Source organism: Serinus canaria, chromosome 28 (assembly GCF_022539315.1).
Source record: "Serinus canaria isolate serCan28SL12 chromosome 28, serCan2020, whole genome shotgun sequence".
NCBI lineage: Eukaryota > Metazoa > Chordata > Aves > Passeriformes > Fringillidae > Serinus > Serinus canaria.
In genome coordinates this window covers 3939055-3963827 of record NC_066341.1, presented here as the reverse complement: position 1 = coordinate 3963827, position 24773 = coordinate 3939055, and the positions used below count along the sequence as shown (strand labels likewise).

The following is a 24773-nucleotide window of genomic DNA, read 5'->3' as shown; positions in this document are numbered from 1 at the left end:
ATTGCCAGGGACACATTTTGGGGCAGGAGAGTGGAGACAGGTCTGGGAAGATGGGGCATCTGTGGGGAGGAATCAGGGAAAGCCAAGGAGCATTTGGGAGTCATTTTCAAGCAGTTCCCAGTCCTAGGAAGGAAAGAACATCTCAGATATACCAGGGAATTATACATGGGTGTTCATGGATGTCCTGGATTTAACAAGGATGCCAGGCACTAATCTCTGCTCTGGGACAGGAGGCCAGGAAGGGCTGGAGCTGGGCCAGGGCTTGGCATGGAGCTCAGGGCAAGGTTCTTCCCCCTGAGGGTGCTGGGCACTGCCCAGGCTCCCCAGGGAATGGTCCCAAGGCTGCCAGAGCTCCAGGAGCCTTTGGACACAGAATTCACAGGATTCACAGAATTCCAGAATCACTGGGTTGGAAGAGACCTCCAAGCTCATCGAGTCCAGCCCAGCCCCAACACCCCAACTGACCCCTGGCACCCAGTGCCACATCCAGGCTGTGTTAAACACCCCCAGGGATGGGGACTGCACCCCCTCCCCAGCAGCCATTCCAGAACTTTATCACCTTTCTGGAAAAAACTTTTTCCTGATATCCAACCTATACTTTTTCCTAATATCCTAATTAAGTTTTTCCTAATATCCTACCTACAGGATAGGATTTCACCAACTTCCTAATATCCAACCTGTATTTTTCCCTAATACCCAACCTGAATTTCCCTTGGCCCAGCTGGAGGCTGTGTGCTCTGGTTCTGTCAGTGCTGCTGGAGACAGAGCCCAGCCCCAGCTGAGCACAGGCACCTTTCAGGAGCTGCAGAGTGATCAGGGCACCCCTGAGTCTCCTTTTCTCCAGGCTGAGCACCCCCAGCTCCCTCAGGGGTTCCTCTCAGGGTTTGTGCTCCCAGCACCTCCCTGACAGAGCCCTGTGCCAGGGTGGGGGTGTTGGGGGTCTGTGCAGGGCCAGGGGCTGGATTTGATCCCTGAGGGTCCCTGCTAACTCAGAATATTCCAGGAGTCTTTGAATCTCTGCTCTGAGTGCACACAGGGCAAAGGGATCTCTGGGTGTGAAGACACATCCTGGTTTCCTTCTGCTTCCCCTGTGAACCTCACCTGGGTGTCCATTCCCTGGTGGACAGATCAGAGCTGCGTCCCCCAGCACACAGCTGGGCTGCCCAGGAGCTGTGGGGCAGAGGGAAATAACAAAAAGGATCATTGGAGCAGCAGGGTCAGGCAATGCCACCTCCCAGCGCTGCCCTGGGCCATTCCCAGGGGACAACAGGGCTCCTCCTCCTTCCCACCCATCTGGGGCTCAGGATAAACCCTGGGCAAAGCAGGGCACAGCTTGGGGAGGTGCTGGGAAAGGCCATCACCCACCTTGGGGGCTCCCTGGGGTGTCTAGGGAATATATATATAAAATAAAATTTTAAAATGCAATTTAATGTATTATATATTATATATAACATCTAACATATAACATATTATATATAATAGATATAATATATAATAGATATAAAAGATATATAACATACAATACAATATATAATATATTACAAATTATATATTATATATTTTATATAACATTATATATAATTCATTATATGTAATATATAATACATTATATATTATATAATATATATTGTATATTTTATATATTGTATAATATATATTATATATTGTATATTATATATATAGCTCCCATGTGGGAGCTCCAGACCCTTGGATTGCTGTACACTGCCATTTTGGCTTTCATTTTTAAAAAGATGTGTCTTTTTTTCTCCCTCCCAGAAAATCCTGTTTCTTTGGTGTATTTCGAGAAAAAAAAATAATAAAATTAAAGCATGGCTTTAAACATTTAAAAAAATGCTTAGGGAAAACAGCTCCAAGGGAGAAGCTGGGAATTGCCAGGGAGGTTTCAGAGCTGAAGTCGGGGGTCAGGAGGGGCGGATGCCATGGGACAGGGGACAGGAGTCTGGGGTGGCCCGGGCGCTGTCCCCAGTATCGCTCCCTGGTTCACTGGTCCAGCAGCGCTGGATTCACTGGGGCCGAGTGACCTCTGCTGGTTCGCACCCAAAATCTCCCTGCGTGTCGAGCACCGCAAGGATCCCAGGGCAGCTCGGAGGGGTTGGGGAAATTTTAGGGCGAATTTTAGGGATGAGGCTGAGCCGCTCCCTGGAGCTGGCAGTGACAGAAAGCACGGCCCCAGAGATTGGAAATGTCTGCTAAAGTCCAGCTGGGGTTTTATACACCCGAATTAATAGGATTTGCAGAGCTGAGACCTTGGAGAGGGATCCCTGCTATATTAAGGAGTCTAATGTGGTGAAAATAAGGACTTAAGGAGCTCTATAAGTGTTCAGGCTAGAAAGGACTAGAAAAAAAATTAAATAAACAAAATAAAATTCCTCTTTTAGACCAGGCAGCTTAGGAAGGGAGGGCAGGGGGAGGAAGAAATACTAATTTAAGGACAAAACTGTTGGAATTTTTCTTGGCATTAAATAAAAAGTAATGTAGTGCATGGATGTATGGATGTCAACCTTTTTACTGAGGTGGGTTCTGTGGGTACATCGATGTATATGGCACAAAATTTACAGTAAGAAAATAAAGTCTGTTTTACAAAGTTAAAAATGTAAAAGAAAAAAAAAAGAAAAAGAAAGGAAAAAAACCCACAAACAATAATGTTAATAACGTTAGAAATAGTGATTTTAAATTTTAGCAAAGAGTGAGACTGAAAATGAAGACTTCAAAGTCTTGAATTGGAAAAAATTTAATTTCTTCTGTGCTCTCAGGACCGAGCTGTACCAGAGACCCAGACTGGTTTGGGTGGGAGGGACCTCAAAGCCCATCCAGTGCCACCCCTGCCATGGCAGGGACACCTCCCACTGTCCCAGGCTGCTCCCAGCCCTGTCCAGCCTGGCCTTGGGCACTGCCAGGGATCCAGGGGCAGCCCCAGCTGCTCTGGGCACCCTGGGCCAGGGCCTGCCCACCCTGCCAGGGAACAATTCCTGCCCAAGATCCCATCCAGCCCTGCCCTCTGGCAGTGGGAGCCATTCCCTGGCTCCTGTCCCTCCAGGCCTTGTCCCCAGTCCCTCTCCAGCTCCCCTGGAGCTCCTTCAGGCCCTGCAGGGGCTCTGAGGTGTCTCTGGAGCCCTCTCCCCTCCCGGGGCACATTCCCGCTCTCCCGCCACGTTCCGGCCCCCGGAGCAGCTCCCCCAGGGAGGGTCGGTCCCGGTACTTAGGACAATTCTGTCCCTCCCGGCTGCCGTCCCGCGCCACCGCCCCTCCCCTCCGCCCTGCCTCTCACATGACAGCGGTGGGTGTTCGCCGCGAGGCACGCTGGGAGTTGTAGTTCATAGCGCGAGGCGCGCAGCAGGGGCGGCTACTGGCGGGACTCAGTTTCCCAGCGCGCCCCGCGGCGGCCCAGGGGGAGCGGGACCGGGCGCTCGCTGAGGTGGGCGCGGGGGAATCGGGCTGGGGGCAGCGGGCGGGCCGGGGGCGACATGGGCGGAGGGATGGAGGAGACGGGGATCGGGGAGGGGAAGCACGGCTGGGGGGAGCCGGGGGCCGGGAGGGGGAGCTGAGGGTCGGGGGAGTGCCCGGGGAGGGGGAGCTGCGGGATGAGGGGGCAGGGGGCCACGGAGGAGGGACGGGGGCCCGGGAGCGGGGGGAGCTGGGGGTCCGGAGGGGTCGCGGGTGGTCTCGGGGCCGTGGAGGGCGGTAACACTCACTGAGCCCGGGGAGGGGTCCCGGGGCAGCTCCGGGGGCTGGGCTCGGGGCGGTATCGGGGACAGGTCCGGGGGGACGGGCCGGCTGTGGCTGTGGGGGAATCGGGGCCAGCCCGGGCGGGAGGGATCGGGGCCAGCCCCGCCGGGAGCCGCTATCGGGGGCAGCGGGCGGGAGGAGCCGGGCCGGGTCCCGTGTGCCCCCCCCAGGGGCTGCCGGCTCCGTTCATTGCCGAGGGCTCCCGGGAATCGCCTCCTTCCCGGCTTGGCCCTGGGGACACAGAGGGGACAGGGTGGCCCAGCGGCCCCGCTCCCGCCGGGGAGGTTCCTGACTCCAGGGGTTCTGAGGGTGAACCTCGCTGATCTGTGTGGTTCGGGTACCGCAGATGTGTGTGTTGCCCTCGACAGACAGCACCTGGATGTCGTAGTTTTATTTCCCCTTCTGATTTCCCCTTCTAATTTCTGGTCTCAGCGTTTTGTAACTCTCTCAAGAAACCCTGTGATGAGGAGAGCAGTGGGTTAGAAATTAAGTAATTGGTGGATTGATTTTTCTGCGTTTCAGTGTTATTCTGGGCTAATTAGTATTTTTGCTGCTGTCTGCAGTCCAGTTCTTCTGTGTGAGCCCAGTCTGAGCAGGTGACAAGGGGTGGAACAGGCTGGTGTCCTAAGCACGGGTGTTTCTGTGCTTTCTGCCTTCTTGAGCCGTCTGAGCTTCTGTTCCTGAGCAGCCATGCTTCACTTCTGGATGTGGTTGTACCAAAATCAATATTTGTCTGCTGTGGCTTTTGCATAGGCAAATTAAGGCTCCTGCTGAGGCAGCACAGGGCTGTGTAAACAGGCTGGAGGAGCCCTGAGGGGAATTGCTTCCACATCTGCTGTGCCCCCAGCTCCAGGCTGGGGGGAGATGGGGCAGCAGAAGCCCCTGTATAGCCAGGAGCCCCCACGAGCCTCCTGGAATGATGTGGGGAGGGGGATAACTCTTGTAACTTCACTGTCCCCTGCTCCTTTTCTCAGGGCACTGCTGCCATACAGTTTCCCCCTTCTCCCTGGTTGTGCTGGGTGGCTTTTGGAGTTATTTTTTGGCTGGTTGTGTCACTGCAGGGACAGTGTCCCACCCTGGGAGGGCTGGGGGTGTGTCAGGGAGAGGAAGCACTGCCAAAGCCAGGCTGTGTCAGCTCTGGGTTTATAGTGCTGAGCTGATTGTTTTGGAGTGGCTGCTGCTGCCTTGGGCTCTCTGAGCAGTTCCTGGTGAGAGCTGGGCATCTGGAAGAGGCTCAAACCCAGCCTTTTGCCTTGAAACCAGTGTAGAACCACCACTTTCTCTTTAATTCAACTGGAGAGATCATGTGAAGGGTGTTTGCTTGTGTTGGGAGCAGCAGAGGCTGCACTGATTCTCTGCTGAGCTGGCTGATTTCAAACCCACATCTCCAGGATCCCTGTGGGGGTCTCGTTCCTTTTAGGCTCCTCTCAAAGGTCTGGGGTCTGCTGGCTCAGGGTGGGTTCTGAAAGCCTGGTTGTCCTCTCCACAGGCTCAGCTTGAAGCACTGTCAGGATTGTGTGTTGTGCCCAGGTTCCTCATTCTGCTCGCGTTCCCGTTGTTAAATCCCTGTTGATGAGGGAGTGTGGACAGTTCTGCTCTGTGCTGGGGTCCTGCCCCTCTGTGTGCTCTTGGCAAATGCCCTGGGTGAAGTCCTGGAGTGCAGGATTGTGTGGAAGCTCTTGGCCTCGCTGCAGAGCAGAGTCAGAATCCTTAAAGATGGAAAAGGCCTCCAAGGTCATCAAGTCCATCCTGTGCTCCATCCCCACCTTGTCCCCAGCCCAGTGCACTGAGTGCCACATCCAGGCCTTCCTTGGACACCTCCAGGGATGGAGACTCCAAACCTCCCTAGGCAGCCCCTGCCCCCCTGACCACCCTCTCCTGATGTCCAACCTGAGCCTCTTCTGGCACAACTTGAGGCCATTTCCTCTTGTCCTGTCATTTGTTCCCTGGGAGCAGAGTCATCAAATCAGAATGAAAATACAAAGGCAGTACAGAAAATATCCTAAAGGAAGGATTCAGAAACTGAGGGATCTGTTGGATGGAGAGCTTGGGATATTGGGCTCTTCTGAGATTGGCTGGGACATCTGCAGGGCACAAGAGGAGCCAGTGTCCTGTGAATCTGGTCCTGGGGACATGCTCCAGGTCACTTTGTGGGTTTATGGCGAAGCAGGAATGAATTCAGCTCTCCCACCTCTCTGTCATTGCTCCTCTTCTGGCCTGGCCTTTGCTTGTTCTTTGCCACCTTTCTGTGATAGTGGAGAAAACAGCAGGGAGAAATAACAAACTTTAAAAACTACTTGGTATGGGCACGGGAATAAAGAATAAAGCAGGGGACTGAGGAGTAGCATTTGCAGTAGCAGGAATGTTGGGGATACCAAACTGGGAGGAGGTGCTGGAAGGCAGAGAGACCCCACAGAGAGTCCCTGGCAAATGGGGGCTGACCCACCCCCAGCCATGTGACAAGTGACAAGGGCAAGTGTCAGATCCTGGCCTGGGACGGGGCAGCCCTGGGACAGACTGGGAATGAGAGGCTGGAGAGCAGTGCTGTGGGAGGGGACCTGGGGGTCCTGGTCAGTGGCAAGTTGGATCTGAGTCACTGCTGTGTCCTGGCAGCCCAAAGGGCCACCCTGTCCTGGGGGGCACCAGGCCCAGGGAGGGATTGGATTGTCCCACTCTGCTCTGCCCTGGGGCAGCCTCACCTCCAGGGCTGGGGGCACTTTGGGCACCACAAGATCAGAAGGATCCAAAGCTGGTGGAGAGTGCCCAAAGGAGGGACACAGAGCTGGGGAAGGGGCTGAGGAGCAGCTGAGGGCACTTGGCTCCTTCAGCTGGAGCACAGGAGACTGAGGGGAGGCTCCTGGGGGGCTGCAGCTCCTCCCCAGGGGAGGCACAGGGACAGAAGCTGAGCTCTAGGACAGGGACGGGGGGCCAGGAAGGGCTGGAGCTGGGCCAGGGCTTGGCATGGAGCTCAGGGCAAGGTTCTTCCCCCCGAGGGTGCTGGGCACTGCCCAGGCTCCCCAGGGAATGGTCCCAAGGCTGCCAGAGCTGCAGGAGCTCTCAGGGCTGCTCAGGGTGGGGGTGTTGGGGTGGCTGTGCAGGGACAGGGGCTGGGCTGATGGACCTGTGGGTCCCTTCCTACTCAGGATATTCCAGGATTTTGTGATACTCAAAATGTGCCTCAAAGCAGATTCCCACAGGAATTCCTTCACAACATTTTCCCTAATCTGAGGTGGTGCAGTGTTTCACACTGTCACCACCAAAGGAATAGTGTTGTTGTCTGCCTGGAAAAACAGCACTGCTTGTGTTTGTGTCTTGGTTTGAAAGGGAAGTGGTGTCCCTGGACCTGACACTGGGCATTTTGTCTGCAAGATCCTGGTGAAGAAAAGCTCCAAGTGTCTCCAGTGGACTCCTGAGTCATGTGCATTGGACTGTGAACTTGAGAGTTATTCATTGACCATGGATGAGCACGGTGGAAAAAGGAAGTTCACTTCACACCAGACTTTCCTTAGCATGTGAGGGATTTTCCTCCCTTCCCAAGCAGTGGGTTAGAGATGAAGAAAATCTCTGCAGTGGGTGCAGGGTGTTGGGCTTCACCTATTCCCAATTAAACTGAAAATATCCAGGTGAATAGAGATCTGATTTACACATTGGAGAAGGACTGTTTATAAGAGGGTGTTGTGAAGGAACAAGGGGGAATGGCTTCAAACTGACAGAGGGCAGGGTTAGACTGGATATTGGGAGGAAATTCTTGGGAAGAAGCTCTCTCCTTTTACCAGGAGCTGGGAAGGTCAGCACATCTCAGGAAGTGATTACTCAGTGTAAAACATGGCCATGTGTGCTGTCCTTGCTGAAAGAATTGTTCTTAATGCTGCTTTGTGGATCCAAACCACATCTTTCTATGGAAGGGGGTGCTTCACCAGAATGCTGCTTTGTCTGGGGGTTTTATTTATTTATTTAAGTTAAAACTTCTTCACAGCACCACAGGTCTCCTTGAGAGGAGGGCACAGGAAAACCATTGTTTGGCCATTGCAGGAAACCCATTGTCTGGCTCTGTCAAGGCAGGAATGTCCCCCTCAGTCTTTGCTTCTGATCCTTTTTCCAGTGGACAAACACCTCTCTGCAGCTGTAGGACACCAACACTGAAGTGCAGTAGCTAAATAATCCTCTGAAGAAGAAGAAGAGGTTTATTTGCAGGCTTATTCTTCAGTAAATGATTCCTCTCTCTTAGTGCTTTAGTGTAGCTGGTGTTTCATGGGCCATTTGTTCTCCCCCTGAAATTCCCAGATCTCAGCTGGGAGCAGCTGCAGAAGGGGGGTTGAAGTTTTAATGTTGTTCTTAACCATCTTCATCCTTTGTTTTCTATTCACCCATTTGAAAACTGCAAAGCAAAAGGCTCCCATTTCCAAATCATCAGTTACAAAATGGTGTTGGGCAGTGTTGGTGTTGAGGGACAGCTCTGAGGCCTCAGCTGTGGCAGGGATGGGGACAGAGCCTCCTGTCCCCATGCTGGGGCTTCCCAGAGACTGGTCCAGGAAAATAATATGTTCTCCTCTGTGCAAACATATTTAAGCTTGTACATCTCTGCAGAGGAAGAGCAGGCTGCTGGTACAGCCCCAGGTGCTGTTGTCTCCACAGGCTGGGTTAGAGCAACCCAAGGAGGCTGCAGAGTTTTGCCAGTGCAAAACTCTGCAGCCTCCAGACCTTACCTGAGAACAGCCCTGAGGTGCAGCAGAACCAGCTGCTGTAAATCCTGAGGGATTTGGGTACTGATCTGACCCCACTGCTGCTGCAGCTGCTGTCGATGGTTTTAGGGGCAAATTTTAGTCTAGGCTGCCTTAATTTCTGTCAGACTCCACAGTGCTGGTTTGCAGGGTTGGTTTGTGTGGTCTGTGTTTCCATTCTGGGATTTGCAGGTAGGGACACGTGGTGTTTTTATCCTTAAGGAAGAAGGGGCGGAATTAAAACTCAGCAAAGACCTCTCTGTGTATTTCATCTGTGGGATCAGCTCTGCCAAAATCAGCAACACAGCTCATGCTGGGTAAACTTCCCAGGACTGGCTTCTGCCAGAGCTACAGCCACACTCAGTGTGGTAACAGGAAGAATGAATCTGCATTTGTGCAGAGTTTCTAAAATAACGAGGGGTGATGGGTTTGATTCCAGCTGATTATTTTTGTTAAGCAGGAGTTTAGTGCCCAGCTAACAGGGATTATCTGTTTGTTCCAGGAGCTGGGAAGCACCACAGAGAGCCAGGAGTCAACAAATCATCTCAACACCTAAATGAGGAATTAAGTCTGGTGAGTTCTACACATTTCTTTTCCAATGTATGAGCTCTGCTGGGTCCCACCCTGACCTGTGTGCCTGCTCCTGGGAGCTGCAGGTCCTGAGTTCTGGCAGGGGCTCCCTGAGCATCCTCAGCCTTTGCCAGGGGGTGCCAGGGGCACTCTTGTTTGCTGCTGGATGAAACAAACCTTCCAGGTGGCTGAATGAGCTGCTGCCAGAGCTTCCTCTGCACAAGGAGAAATCAGGATCCTTTTTGGGAGGCTCCAGCCTTCCTCCTCTGGGTGATGGACATGAGTGGGAACCCTGGGCTCGTGTTTGTCACACACTGGGAACATTCCCAGTTCCAGGAGGTTCTCTGGGTGTTGCTCAGTGGCATGTGCTGACCTGATGTTTTTTCTCCAGCAGATCTATTGCTCTGTCTGAAACCTCACCAGGGAACACAAGTATTAGAAATGGCAGGTAAGAGCACCTCAGCTCCAGCCAGTAGGGAGTGGTTTCAGAGAGTTGTTCTTGATGCTGTGGTGGCTGTCAGGAATGTAACCTGTGTCCCTTCCCAAGACCTTGGTGATCCCTGAAGCTCTTCAGCTACTTCTCTTGGTCACATTCACTTTCCTGCTGTGTCCTGCCTGATCTGTCACCTGAGGTTTCTGCTCAGGTGATAAAGGTTCAGGTGTGACTTGCTTGAAAGTTTTATGAGAGTGGGATTTATTCAGAAACAAAGTACATGAGATAATTCATTCTTTCCAGAGGCTTTCCACAGTGTTCCTAGCTGTGCTATTGACATTAATCCATCTGAATTATACTTGCAGTGAAATTAGTAACAAAATTCCAACCTTTTTTAAAATAAGAGGAAGTCTGGAATTTGCCTCCAGCTGCTGCTCATGGGTGATGCAGTTTGGTTTTTGAAAGCATGGGGTGCATTTGCTGATCAGATGTGTTGATCCCAGCCTTGATGGGAGAACTGTAGCACTCCAAGCTCTGCAGTCAGACATGAAAGGGGATATTTTAATGTAATTTATTTTGTGTAATCTCAGAAGTAACCCAGAACAGCTGGGAACTGCAGGGTCTCTGGGTGGGAGGAGGTGGGCAGCAGCTGGACAGCAGCAGAGAAGAGGTGTAATCCCCAGCTTTGTGTACCTAGCAAACAATCCTGGGGGTGTTTGGATCATTTTATGAGCTTGAAAAATGACAAACTGCAGTGGCTGCTTGGTTTTGGCCCCACCACGTGGGAGCTGGCAGCAGCTCTGCTGTCCATGACAGAAAATGGGAGAGAGCAGAACCAAAGGAACAAACTGCAGCTTCAGCTGTTGAAGAGGGACAGAACAAAAGTTTCCTCATCCCTCAGAAAAAAAAAAATGTTAGAGAATCTGCTTTTACTGTGGCTGATTAATCTTGGTCTTCCTGGCTTCCCTAGAGAGCTGTCCTTTCAGCTTTAAAAGCTGTGTCCCCTCCCTTTCCCTTGATCCAGCATTGCTAAATCCCTTTGTAGGCTGCAGGGACACACTGTGCAGGAGAAATCCCATTAGGTGTTTACAGCAAACAAAAAATTAATGCAGAGGAGTCCAAAATCCTGTGGACTTTGAAGGCATCCGTGGGCCATCAGCTCTCCATGGGATGGAGTCAGCAGTGGTGTTAACCAGTAACTCAAACCAGCTTGGAGGGCATCTGAATGAATGTAAAGTGGGTTTGAGGGGGATGGATGAGGAGGGCTTGATGTTTGTTTTTATCAGGAGAAGTCAAATTGGGCTGGTGACTTCAGACATTATTCCATAGCTGCTTCTGATGTATTCCCAGTGGGCGTTCTCACCATATTTTCTGTGTGAAAATATGCATGAGGGAAAGCCTTTTTCCTTCCTCAAGCCTGGCTGCAGCTCCAGGCTCTTCCCTGCCAACCTTCAAACAGAGCTGAGGAGCTGCTCCTGCAAAATGTCTCCTCAGCCGGAGATAATGGGAAGGGAAGGGGAGCTCTTGTGCTGACAGTTCTTGTTCAGACATTTCCTCTTGTCTCCTGTGCCATTTGGAGGTTTTCCCAGGACATTCTTCATCTCTTCCTCTGGTTGTTTTTAATTCTGTTTACTGGGGCTGAAGGAGGCTAGAGACAATTAGTCACAATGCCCTGGAATCAAACTTTAATCAGCTCTGGAAGGCAAGAGCAAACATTCCCAAACATGTAGGAGCACACATCCAGGCACACACAGACAAATCTGGGAGCTGACAGCAGCAGAGGATTTAGGCATTTAATGACTTGATTTTAAAACAGAAATTCTTCCCAAGGTAGAGTTTTCTCCACCATATAGCTTTTGGCAGCATTTGCTGATTTATTGTCTCTGAATGCAAAGCTTTTCTTTTTTCCTTGCTTTTTTCCCCCCTATGGCTTAACCTTGCAGGAAAAATGTGAATGTACCCTCTACCCTTTTTCCATTAAAAATCTTGTGTGTTTTCAAAACAAGATCATCCCTGACACAGAATAATGGAATCACAAAATGGTTTGGGTTGGAGGGGACCTTAGAGCCCATCCAGTGCCACCCCTGCCATGGGCAGGGGCATCTTCCACTGTCCCAGGGTACCCCAAATCCCCTCCAGCCTGGCCTTGGACACTGCCAGGGATTCAGGGGCAGCCACAGCTACTCTGGGCACCCTGTGCCAGGGCCAGGAATTCCAGGAGTTCCTTCCCAACTCTGACTTATTTCCATGAACTGGATGGTACCTGGGTACACAATTCCACTTTGGGGATGCCTTCAGGCACCCTTCCTTAGATTGTCCTAGGCTACAGCAGGTCCTAAGGCCTGACCCCTGGCCAGGACATGCTCCTGCCTACCCAAAGGTGGTGGCTGAAGGTAAATCTGCTTGTCTGGACACTCCCCAGCCTTTCTTTCCTCTTGCTGTGGATTTCTGAAGGCTTGTAACTGAACACCTCTGTGCAGCTGTTTCCCCCTGACATTGCTGCCACCTCCCCCTTCCTGAGGAAGCTCATCCTGGAGCTTATTGAAAGTTGTTTTTTTCTTGCAGCACTTTTCACACAGCTTCACACTGATGTGTAAAGGTGTTAAATCCATGTGATGTTTATTAGCCTATTCCTATTCCCCTCTCTCAGCCTTGTGTGTAGTAGAACAAATGTCCTGTCCACTGCTGAGGAAGAAAACCAATATATTTGTGGTCTGGGGAGAGGATGAACGTGCAGCACTGTTGGGAAGGTGTGGAGGATATAACACATTTCTACTCCCAGCTGAAATCTGTGTTCTGTGTTCCAGAAAAGGTGAATAACTTCCCACCACTCCCCAAGTTTATCCCTCTGAAACCATGTTTCTACCAGAATTTTGCTGATGAAATTCCCATCGATTACCAGTTCCTGGTGAAGAGAATCTATCATGTGTGGATCTGTAAGTTGAATAAAAACACCTGTGCTGGAAAAAGGTATTTGTGTAGTAAAACCCCATAGATCTCAGTGACTAATGTGCTTTAAAGTTTTGATGAGGAGCAATGATCCCCCTTAGAATACTCTAATATAACTTTATACCTGAATTTTAAGCTGCTGTGCCTTGAATCCTTGAGGGGTCTTGAAGAAATGAGGGTATCAGTGCTGGAAAAGTTTAATAGTAATTCTGAAGATGGAGAAAGCAGACCATGTTTGATACCTTTATTGATGTCAAATGATCATAGAATTCCAGACTGGTTTGGGCTGAAAGGGACCTCAAAGCCCACCCAGTGCCACCCCTGCCATGGCAGGGACACCTCCCACTGTCCCAGGCTGTTCCAAACCCCATCCAGCCTGGCCTTGGGCACTGCCAGGGATCCAGGGGCAGCCCCAGCTGCTCTGGGCACCCTGGGCCAGGGCCTGCCCACCCTGCCAGGGAACAATTCCTGCCCAAGATCCCATCCAGCCCTGCCCTCTGGCAGTGGGAGCCATTCCCTGGCTCCTGTCCCTCCAGGCCTTGTCCCCAGTCCCTCTCCAGCCTTTTTGTAAACCCTATTTAACTCCCAAAAATAGCTACCTTAAGGAATTTCCCAGTTCCCCTAAAGTAAGAGGAATAGGAGAATTTTAGACAAAATAAATGTGGCCCATTTGCTGCTACCTGGCTCCCCACCTCGCTCTAGAAAGGCCAGAATTCCCTCTTATCCCCCCATTTCCCTTCCCAATGGAAGCAGTGTCTTCTAGCTGCCTGCTGGCTCTCCCTTAGCTCTCCAGAGCCCCCAAACATCCTGCTGGAGTTGGGAGCTGATCCTGTCACAGCTGCTGATGTGCTGATACTCTGTGTGAGCAGAGCTCCAGGCCCTGGGCTCCTGTTGTTTGCCTCAGCCATTGAGGAACCAGGAATGAAAATTGACCATTCTTCTGCAAGGAATGAAATCAGTGTGGCAGGCCTAGGAAACCACAGGGAATGCTTTGCAAGATTAAGAATCTTTTTGCCTTGCTTATCTTTTTTTTTCCCCCAAATGCTTGTCATCCTCTTTACCCTTCTCACTGAAGGAAAGCTTGTTTTCTGCCAGCTCTGCATTTGGTGGCGTGGCTTTTATTCCAGATGCACGGGATGTGTGTAGGAGAGAGATTTGTGTGCATAAATAATGGCATAATCCATGGCTCCATTGTTCTTTGGTTATGTGGAGCTGCTGCAATGAGCTCTGTAATTTTCTTGCCTGAAGAAGCTGCCTGTCCCTCCAGACTCGCTGGTGCGATGTCAAAGCTGTAAAGCCGCCTTTGTCCTCCCCTCTCCAAAACAAAGAGTCCCTCAGTCGAGTTAATGGCAGGCTGGAGGAGAGCCAGGGATTTGGGCATGGCCAGGAGAGCTGCCATCTGCACCAGGAGTTTCACATTTCCATCTCCTGCACTCAGGAGTTTCACATTTCCATCTGCAGTGCACTTCCTTTGGGGGTCTCCCTGATTTTTTTGGCGTGGGTTGGATGGAGATGTGTAAAGGGAAGAAGGTAAACAAGAAAAGGGCAGTTTTGAAAAGTAGAAACACACAGCTCATTGCTGGAAGGGTGATTGCTCATTACTTTAATTGGATGTGAGCACTGGATTAAGGTGGAGGGAGGTTTGGGGAAGGTTGTACCAGAGCTCCCACTGCTGGAGAACAAACTCCAACCTGAGGCACAGGGAGAGCCAAAAGTTCCTTAAAACTTTGCAGATGCCCCTGGCTTGGTGTTGTTTTGTTGGCTATTTTAAAATAAGTAACTTTTGGAGAATAAATAGCTTCTGAAAATGAATATTTGGAGAAGTACAGGTAATTGGTGTGTAAATGACATATCATTGATTCATGGAATCCCAGAATAGTTTGGGTTGGAAGGACCTTAAAGCCCATCCAGTGCCACCCCCTACCATGGGCAGGAACACCTTCCACTATCCCAGGCTGCTCCAAGCCTGTCCAGCCTGGCCTGGGACACTTCCAGGGATGGGGAATCTACAAACTGTTTGTTTAAATACATAGAATTAATTATTTAAATAACTAATATTCTTTCCCCCAACATTAAGACACATCCAAACCATTGTGTACAAGGCTTTGTTGGCTACTTAGACGACATTTTCTTTGCAGTAAAACAAAATTTTATTTTACTCTCAGGTAAGTCAGAAGTAAGTGTAAGTCAGAAGTAGCAGCTGGTATAGGTTTTGTTCCCCTGACTGTGTTGTCAGTATGATTTTATGACCATGAAACCTTGCAGTTCTTTAGGACCCCCAGGCTGTGTGCAGGCAGGTGGGTCAGTGCTGAGGAGGATCAAGGCAGTGATGGGCAGATGAGCTGCAGAGCCATGGCAGGGGGTGGAGTGGGGCATGGGCAGGACACATTCCCTTGGCACAGGTGAAGAGAAATTCAGGGATTGGATTTTGCCTGAATAGCTGAGGCCAAGGTCCAGAGTGTCACCATGAGTTCATCACCAGGCTGTGCTGGAGGGCCTTTGGTGCTTGGACCTTCCATCTCCTCCTTTCTCTGTGCTTGTTGATACAGGTTACCACAAAGGGTTTGAAGAGTCTCCACTAGTTTTCAAAAACAGGAGCTTGTAAATTGGCCTCTTTGAGCCTGACAGAGCCTGGGGGGATGCAGGGACAGCTGTGGGGAGCCCCTGCTTGGGGCTGACCCCCCTTTCCAGGGATGTCAGCTCCAGGAAAATGGGGGAGCAGCATCCCTTTGTATACCACTACTTAGTGCAGCACTGCTGTGCCCTGGGGGCCTTTGTCAACTGTTCCTCTTTATCCAAGTGACAGGAACAGGGATGTGAAATAGCCTCTGAGCCACCCCTGTGGTCCCATATTCTCAGCTTGATTGGAGTTTGTTTATTCCCTTGCTCAAGGCAGCACTGCCAAGCCCCCAGGCTGATATCCTTCCTCAGAGGCCCAGGGAAGCAGAGAGAGAGCCTGCAAGGCACTGAGCTGGCTCAGAGATGGCTCCTGAGGCAGCCCCAGAAGCACAGAGTCATTCAGAGGTGGGGGCAGGGCTAGGGTCACCCCTCTCTCCTCTCACAAAGGGGTTTTGCTATAAATGGAAATTAGACCTTGCTCATCATTCATAGTAACACTGGCCTGAGTCTTTTATTGGTCACATCAGTTGCTACCAAAGCTCTCCATGCTTTGACAGGTTGTAAAAGATTCCCTCATCCCTGTGCTGCAGGATCCCTCTGGAGCTGGAAGTTCCTGTGCTCCCAGCTCCAGGTCACACAGGAGCCTGTGCCTCGCTCAGGGCAGCTGCACTGCTGCCCCAGGGACCCTTCCCACTGTAACCCTGGGGGCTTCACAGAGTCCTGGGGTATCCTGAGTTAGCAGGGATCCCCAAGGACCATCAGTCCAGCTCCTGGTGTTAACCTGGAAACCCCCACAATCCCTGAGCAGCCCTGGGAGCGCTGTCCAAATGCTCCTGGAGATCTGGCAGCCTTGGGGCCGGGGCCATTCCCTGGGGAGCCTGGGCAGTGCCCAGCACCCGCAGGGGGAGGAACCTTGCCCTGAGCTCCATGCCAACCCCCTCCCACAGCTCCAGCCATTATCTTTTGTTTCTTTTTCTCCCAAAATCCTGGAAGTGCCCCAGCCCTTGTTCTCTCCTGTGCCCTCTCCCCAGTTTACTGCATCACGCTGGCCGTGAACCTCATCGCCTGCCTGGCCTGGTGGATCGGGGGAGGCTCTGGGGCCAACTTTGGCCTGGCCATCCTCTGGCTCATCCTCTTCAGCCCCTGTGGCTACATCTGCTGGTTCCGACCTGCCTACAAAGCCTTTCGGTGAGTACCAGCCCAGGAGGTGCTGCTGGTGCAGTTCCCTCTGGAGGTTTCCTCAGTTGTTACTGGGGAGTGCTGCTGGGGAAGATCTCTCTGGCTGGGGTGAAGGTTCAGCACCTCATGTCTGAATGTCTTGTTTACTTTCAAAATGAAGAATGTGGTTATTTCTAAATGCTAGATACAGGACACATAGGGTCATAGGTTATGAGGGTCACATAAGATTAGAGGTGAGCAGTTTGGCACTTCTGAGAGGGTTAAATTCGTATTTTACTTAAATATCTCAAACTTAGCAGCACCCTCATCTCAGTGCAGCTTTAAAATAGGTACTAATTTGGTAAAGCTTCATTGAGGCTTATTTTGATGGAAGACTATTATTAGTTTTGAGAACTCTTCTGATTCCTGTCTCCAGCTACTTGAGAGCTTGTCTGCTTAGCTTTTTAGATAAAAGCAGTTCCCTGGAGTCAGTCCTTCTGAAACTCCACAAATATTTAAAGCCATCCTACATTTTTGCTTTAATTAATAATCATTTGCATTTGCTGTGGACCACGAGGCATCACTCAAACATTAATGTGTAAAGCGTGCCAGAGCTAGGAGGGTCCTGAGCAGTTTCCAGCCTGACACAGGGAAAGGAGAGGCCTGCCCAGGGCCACCACCACACCCCACACTCCAGTCAGGGGGTTGCCCTCTGAAGGTAAAGCTGTTCCTGGTAGGATGCTCTGGATTTTGATTATTCACCAGACTCTGTGATGAGCTGGTTTGGACGACAGCAAAAGCAGCTGATGGAAATGGGAGGTGACAGGTGGGTCCTGTCTAGCCCATGATAAATTAATTGTTTAAATGCACTTCTGAGCTGATGCTTTGTGTGCCCACAGCACTGGGCACTGGATGTTGGATGCTGTTAAATCACCAGTGCCATCTTGGAGCACAGGGGAGGGTCATTTCTGCTGGAAAAGAGAAGGATTGGATTTGTCTCAAAGTTCCAAATGACGTGAAAATCCCAGCTCTGAACTCTTGTCCTGTGGGGCTGGAGTATGTCCCCATCTTGAGCTCAGAAGCCCCAGGGCCTCCAAGTGCTGGAGCTCTGTTCAAAGAGGAATTTCCATTCTAAAGTCTGAGAAAAATTACTCCTCCCTGCTGACCTCCCCCAGGCTCCAGAAGGGCCGTTTCTCATTATTCCTTGAACGTTGTTTGGATGTGTTTATGCAATGAATGCTGAGAGGTCCCTGAGGTTACTGTGTGCAGAGACTTGCAGTTAAAAATAGACTCGACCCCAGGGACAGAGTGGGGAGCCCAGGGATCATCCCCTGGGACAGCAGTTGGGCTGGAAATCACTGAGGAGGGGCAGCACTGTTGGGATCATAAGTGGTGATTGCAGAGGCAAAATCAGCCCTGCTTGTCCTGGAGGAGGCACCCTGTCCTGTGAGGATGCTTCTGTAAAACCTTCCTCATCCCTCTGCATCCCAAATTAAATTAGCTGCAGAGCTTTGGTGCTAGGGCAAAGCTGTAGCAAATCTGCACCAGAAAGCTGGATGAGAAATCACCTTTTCTCTGTATCCCCACTAATTCCTGCAGATCCTTTCAAATGAAGACTCCTCCAGCCCCTTCAGGTCGGAGTTGCAAGAGTCTGTTTGAAGGCTCAGCCTAGAGCCTAATCCTTGTTAATTGGATTCTGACAGGCACCACTGTCAGCAGGCCCTGCCTAAAGTATTCCTTTCTCAATGCTGTACTCTGAGGTGGTATTTGAAGGGTGGGATTGTGAGCATACTCAAGGATAACAAATCTTCCAGAGCCACCGTCTGTGACATACACCCAGACCAACACGGGCAGCTCTGAGCAGCGTGGGTCTGGCTGGAGGCTTCTCAACATGCCTTACCTCCCTCATCTCCTCCCAAGGCATCAGGGGCTAGAATTCTAAAACTAACAACTATCAGCATCATAAAAATAATTAAAATTATAAGCATTTAATACTTTCAGGGATTAAGCAGGAGCTGGCAGTGATTGGAGCTCTTTTCTTAACTCTCCTTTGTACCAAACTGCTTCACAAGCACCTGAAGGGTTTTTTGTAGATCTGTAGATAAATCATTGGCCCTTTGAGTTCCTTGGAGTACAGGAATCATTTGTATCATTAAAAATGATAGTTTGAGGAACTTCAGATGTCTCTGATGTGGCTGGTTGATGGCATGAAGATGTGTTGTGGCAGAGCCCAGACTTGGGCAAGGCAGTGCCAGGTCCCAGTGCACCCACGACAGGGACTGTGAATGTCTCAGGTCAGCATCTTGCTTGGGGTCATTTTCATGCTAATTATTGTACCTGCATAAACTCAAGGACCTCATCTGTACATCCTGAGGATGGGGAGCCTGCAGAGATGGGAAGTGTGCTTCTGCTTTCAGGGTACCACCCACCTCTCTCATGGCTGTTTTCCCTCCTGTGATGTCCCAGTGCTGGATTATTTACCATGGGTGTGGGAAAGCAGACACTGAGACATTCCCAGCTGGAATTTTCCTGCTCAGTGGTCATTTCTAGTGTATGGACAAGCTCTGCCTGCCAGCATCAGACTCCTGCATGCCTCCTTGCTAGGGCAGAGCTGGGCAGGTGTCAGGCTGGGCTGACATTCGGTCAGAGAATGATTCAGACTCTGTGTGTAGGAGACTCGTGTCCCTCAGCCTCTCCTGTGTGTCATCATACGTGCAATTCCTTGGGGAGGGCGACTGCAAGAGCCAAATTATTGGGAGACAATCTGTGCTGCTGAGTCATGGAGCTGTGTGCTCTCACTGCCAGGGAAGGGGAGAAGCCTCCCAGCACACAGCCATGGAGGGAACCCTCTGGAGTCACCACTGGGGAGGGTTTGAATGTGGTGGTGGGGTCAGACACGGGTGTGGAACAGCACAAGGTGCCAGTGCTCCCCTGACCTCCTTTCTTCCTCCACAGGTCAGACAGTTCCTTTAATTTCATGGCCTTTTTCTTCATCTTTGGGGCGCAGTTCCTCCTCACGGTCCTGCAGGCGATCGGCTTCTCTGGATGGGGAGCGTGGTAAGTGGGAATGTCCCAGCAGGCCCAGGAGCTCTGGGCTGTGGCTGCTTCCATGGGCTTGGAGAGGCTGATGGGAGCCTGTACAAGGTGGAGAGAAGGAAGCTTTCTGATTTCCCCAGTGGCATAGCTCTGTCTGCTCTTGGGGTGCACAGTTCGGGTTTCATTGCTGTGTTGGGCAGAAATCAAGGCCAAGCTGGATGGGACTTGGAGCAACCTGGTCGAATGGAAGGTGTCCCTGCCCCTGTGGTCTGGCTGGCCTTTAAGGTCCCTTCCAACCCAGATCATTCTGTGATCTTCACCTGGTTGCTCTCTGTAGCCTCTTCCCTCAGTGTCCATTTCTTTCACCATTTCTGTTACGGTGTCAGGCTCAGCATTGCCCTCAGTGTTGGCAGCACACGGTGAGCTGAGTGTGGTGACTCATTGTTGGCCTATGACAAGTACTGTGAGAGTTCTCCTAAAATAAATGGGAGCTTGTTAGTTCTGTCCCTGGTTGTGTTATAATTGTGTGGCATTTTAACTTCCTGTCTGCAGAGACTTGAGAGCAATTCCTGATGAAACTACAAGGAATGGAAAGTCTTAGCACTCCATTTAACACTCTGGTTTCAGAATTGCTGATGTCTCACCTGGTTTTTGCCAGGAAATGAATGGAGATGGAGTGTAAATCACAGGACCCTGGTGTTCCCTGATCCCATTCTGGTCTCTAGATGCACAACCAAATGGGAATATGTCTTCTCTTCTCAAACTCCATACAGCTCGCTGTCCCTTAAGGCTCTCAGACTGGATTAGTGAGGGATGCTGTCAAGTGAGAGTTGAGATCTCATGGAGATACCTGCATTGAATTCTGTCAATTGTCTTCATTATTCATTTCATCTTCAAGAGCTTAAAAGCTGCCTTGTAAATTTCTGGGTTATGAATCACAGAAACAGAGAATGGTTTGGGTTGAAAAGGACCTTAAATCCCATCCCATTCCACTCTCTGCCATGGGCAGGGACACCTTCCACTGTCCCAGGGTGCTCCAAGCCCTGTCCAGCCTGGCCTTGGACATTTCCAGAGATCCAGGGGCAGCCAGAGCTGCTCTGGGCACCCTGTGCCAGGGCCTTAAGCACATAAACAATTTTTCTGATAACAAGGACACTTTGAAAAGCAGATTATAATGTTATTGTGTCTCTTTTTCTGTCTCTTGCAGTGGCTGGTTGGCAGCCATCACCTTCTTCAGCAGCAGTGTGGCAGCTGCTGTGTTCATGCTGTTCCCTGCCATCATGTTCACCATGTCAGCGGTCGCAATGCTCATCTGCATTATAAGGGTAAGTTCTGCTCATGGAAGGTGTCCCTGCCCATGGCAGGGGAGCAGAATGAGATGAGTTTTAAGGTCCCTTCCATCCCAAACCATTCTGGGATTCTTCAGATCTCTGCCCTGGAGAATCCCTGCTGTGTATCACAATAATGTGAAGAGGCAGCTCAGCAGCCACCACAAGCCATCACTGCTTTGAAAGGTTGCACAGTGCAGTCAGTTGATGTCTCTCAGAGTTTCTGGAGGACAAAGCTAGACAGCACAAGACAGCTCAGGCTGGAAATTGTCATGGTGTCATGTGGTGATGTTGCTTTGTGTCATGCAAAGCAAGCTTGATGTGAAGCAACCTGAGGCTCTGTGAAGGGGGGAGGTTTGGATTGGATATTAGGAAACATTTATTTTCACAGAAAGGATTGTAAAACATTGGAACAGGCTGCCCAGGGTAATGGTGGAATCATCATCCCTGGGAGTGTTCCAAAAATGTGTGGATGTAGCCCCTGGGGACGTGGGTTAGTGATGAACATGAGAGTGGAGCTGGACTAATGGTTGGACTTGGTGGTCTTGGAGGTCTTCTCCAGCCTCAGCAATCCTGTGATTCCATGATTTGCTGCTCCTTAGGATGGTCAATGGTGAAGCATCTGCAGTGGGAACCAGGTGGCAGGGTGGGAATTGGGTCTCTGCAGAAACAAGGATTTGTAGGACTCTGGAAAGCTTTGGCAGGCAGGGAGAACAGAAGCTCTGTGGCAGCAGTGGTGTTGGACTCTGTTGGAGAGGTTTCAACCCCCTGGTCTGGGCTGGCTGCCTTGCTGTGGGATCCCCCACCTGAATTGTGGGCATACAGCTGGAATGTGTTCAAGGATTGGGTTGATATTCTCTATCTGCACCTCTCTTGACTGCATTACTGCATTTCTTGTGCTTTGTTCCTCGGAAATGCAGCTCTTCACAGAGACAAATCCTGTTCCAAGTGGCTCAGCAGGGGCTCAGCTCTGGGCTCCTGGTGCTGACTCTCCTCTTGTCCTCCCTTTTATCCCTTAGGTACATAAAATCTACCGAGGGGCTGGTGGAAGCTTCCAGAAGGCTCAAGATGAGTGGAACAGCGGCGCATGGAGGAACCCTCCCAGCAGGGAGGCCCAGTACAGCAATTTTTCTGGGAACAGCCTGCCAGAGTATCCCACAGTGCCCAACTACCCCTCTGCAAATCAATGGCCTTAAGCAGCAACAGCTGCAAACTGCCTGGAGTCTCTCCTTTTTGGTCTTTTTATTCTTGTTCTTGGAAAAGATCATTTGCATTCCCCCCCAAGCACCCCACTCATCTCGAGGACCTTCCTGGTTCTTGTCTCCTGATCCCTGAGGAGTTTCTGTGCTCTCAGCCCTTCCCACCTCCACTGCACTGCACGGCCATGGCAGAAAGCTTTTTGTTTGCCTTGAGTCACCAGTATTTGCCTCGTTGCAGACTGAGAACAAACCTTTCACTGCCCTTGCTTGAGGGAATCGTCTCCTGACCATCCCTGGAAAAGGCTCAGCTTCCCCACGATGGCAACACTCCCTCAGCTGCTCCTGCCCCTGCTCCTGCTCAGCTCCCATGGAATGCCCAGCACAGCACCACGCCGTCTGTAGCAAAAGCAATCAGAGCATGAGTAGCAACTGGTGTTTACTCTCCTGGATGAATAATGTGGAATTTTTCACTCTAAGGGAAATGCAGCATTTAAATTATTTGGTACTGGTGACCCTGAAGTGGTTTGTGAAAGCTCCACCCTCCGTGGGAGGATCCTGCAGGTAACAGAGGTGCCCTGGGTGAGTCTTCAGATGGGAAGTCCCCACAAGTCCTCCTTTGCCTGGCTCAGACTGCTGTGATGCTACAGCTCTTGCTTTCCCTGCTGCCAAAACCTCTTGCTGGATCTGTGTGTTCCAAAGGTGCAGATTCGTCTCCTTGGGTTTATGATTGTTTGCTAAAGCCAGAATCAAAGCCCAGTGGAAACCAGTGAAGAGCTGACACTGGGCCTTGGTGATGTTCACCCTGGTACAGGGACTCGGCACGAGATTTCCCCACCATGTAACTTCCAGCCAGGTTTTGTGCTGGATGCAAGATAATGATTGGTCTCAGTGCTGGAGCCCCAGTGTGGTTTGGAAATGCTTCTGTTACAATGAATAGTTTAATTCTGCCTTCTGCTGGTGTAGCTGAACTCCAGATATTACAGTGGGGTCTGGGAGACCAAGGGAAGCTTGTTGGTCCTCATGGCTGCTGTTGGCTCTGTGGCTGGCAGGACTCCCATGAGAGAGAGATTCCTGCCTTTCTCCAGTGATCAGCTGAAGGGAGGATGAAGCTGTTGAGAGGGATTGTTTTCCCTGAGATTATCCTCCACCTTGTCATTCATCTCCATTCTGTGCCTGAGCCTTCCGATTCCCTGTGTCCTACAGCGATCCAGGCAGCAAAGGCTGCGGTTTCCTCTTTCCCCTCAGCCTGCTGTGAATTTTTTTTTAAACCTGTCCAAACTGGGAGGTCAGCTCGCAATTTTTTATAGGGAGTGACTGTTCCAAGTCTTTGGCTCTCAAAGTTTTGGCCAATGATCCAGAGTGCTCCATTTGGGAGACCTAGGAGGGGTTGGGCACCCCAGGGATCTGACCCGGAGCCCGCTGCCTTGGCAGGCTGTTGATGGGGTTATTCCAAATTCCCAAATTCACACTGAGCAACTGGAAAACAAAACTGGCTCCTTGAAAGGGACAGGGACATGGTCCTAGCTAGGTGGAATTGATTTGCAAGTGGTCTTTTGAAATTTTTTCTCTACATGTGCCTTATCTAATGAAATCAAGGTTCACAGAGGAGAGCTCCCGCTTCCCCCTTGCCCCTGCAGAATTCCCTGTTTCCCTGTTAACTCGTCCTGTGTCACACTGTAAATAATGAGGGAAGCACAGTCTGGAGTCTGCATGACCCCTGTGTTACCAGGGCCAAAGCAAAAGCAACCCCAGATTTCCCCAAATTTCCGTTTACAGCCACACTGACCCCTGCTGCAGGAGCAACCCTGCGCTGGCTCTGGGACGTGGAATGTGCTCCCAACACCAGGGGTTTTTCCTGGAGAGTGTGCAATGTGCTTGGGAGGATGAGCTCTTGGAGCCTTCTGAACAGAACATGACCTGATGGCATTGTGAAGCTTTTAGGTGCCTTTGTCTAGTGTCAAGTGTAATTTTAAGTGTTCTTTGTCGCTTGCCATTGGAATGATGAAAGAACTGCCTGGCGTTGACTCCCTGGAAATACGATGGATGCACGACGGGGTGAGGGCTGAAGGTGGGACTGGCCACACCTGGGAGCCAGGAAATGGTGCACCTGTGTTCCTCAGTCCTGCCCTTTGCCATCCTCTTGCCAAAATTCTTCAAAACCATCTGATACCTGCCCCATTTCAGTGTGTCAAGTTGGAGGTTTTGAAGGAACCAAGAGAAGAAGCGTTGCTGGGGGATCCACATCCTTCTTCTCTTTGGGATTTTCCCCTTGGAGAATCTGGGGGCTGTGTTGAAGCACCCACCCTCAGTCACACTGGAAATGTTTGATGCAAGGAGAGGGGGTGCCTGGGAGCCTGCCCACCAGAATGGCTGAAGATGGACACCAAAATCACACCATGTTAGCCTGCACTGCCTGAGATCCCTGTGGAGATCAATGCACCTCCAGGTGGGAACTCCATCCCATCCCCTCCCTCCTCTTCAATGCCAGAAACCGTAATTCCAGAAAGTCCAACACGCTGCCTGAACAAATGGCTTAATTTTTTCTTTTTTTTTTGGACTCCTCTGTATGTTTTTAAATGTTTACATTATTAGATTTCTAAAAGTTCTTAACACCATTAACCTGGCCCTGGCTCCTGGTGTGGTCGGGCGTCACGTGGCGTGTCTGTGTGTGATGTTTCATGTCACCTGTGGAGCTCTGGGTTTTGTTTGTGTTTTTCTCCTGATCACAAGACAATAAATGCTCATCCTGTGCTTGATGAGGAGAACTGGCCGCATCAGAGAAGTGTCTGTTCCTAGGTAACCAGAGTTATCTGGCAGAGGGAAATGGCAAATTCTCTATGTTCCTCCAAAGTCTCCCACTGCATGTTGTTTTCTCTGTGAAAGAACAGCACATTGATGGATGAGGCTCATCCTCTGTGCTGGGGACTGCTGTGAGTGGCTTGTTGTGGTTTGTACTCTAAGAGATGCAGCTTTGACCAAAGGTGCTGCCATTGTTCCCATCTTCTAACAATGG

General features: G+C 50.7%; 1 protein-coding gene across 6 annotated transcripts; it reads left to right on the top strand.

Moving 5' to 3' along the window:
* The first annotated feature begins 3324 nt into the window (after nucleotides 1-3324).
* On the top strand, nucleotides 3325-24525 carry SCAMP4 (secretory carrier membrane protein 4). Of its 6 annotated transcripts, none has more exons than XM_050986051.1 (9): nucleotides 3340-3436; nucleotides 7072-7259; nucleotides 8971-9041; nucleotides 9433-9486; nucleotides 12279-12407; nucleotides 16071-16227; nucleotides 19153-19254; nucleotides 20441-20558; nucleotides 21581-24525. In XM_050986051.1, the coding sequence occupies exons 4-9, from the start codon at nucleotides 9480-9482 to the stop codon at nucleotides 21755-21757; spliced, it is 690 nt and encodes a 229-aa protein (XP_050842008.1). In that variant the 5' UTR covers nucleotides 3340-3436; nucleotides 7072-7259; nucleotides 8971-9041; nucleotides 9433-9479; the 3' UTR covers nucleotides 21758-24525. The 6 variants fall into 6 exon arrangements, with proteins under 6 accessions (XP_009095095.1, XP_018777201.1, XP_018777203.1 ...); XM_050986052.1 differs by having other exon boundaries at nucleotides 9430-9486; XM_009096847.4 differs by lacking the exon at nucleotides 7072-7259 and having other exon boundaries at nucleotides 3325-3436.
* The last annotated feature ends 248 nt before the right edge of the window (nucleotides 24526-24773 follow it).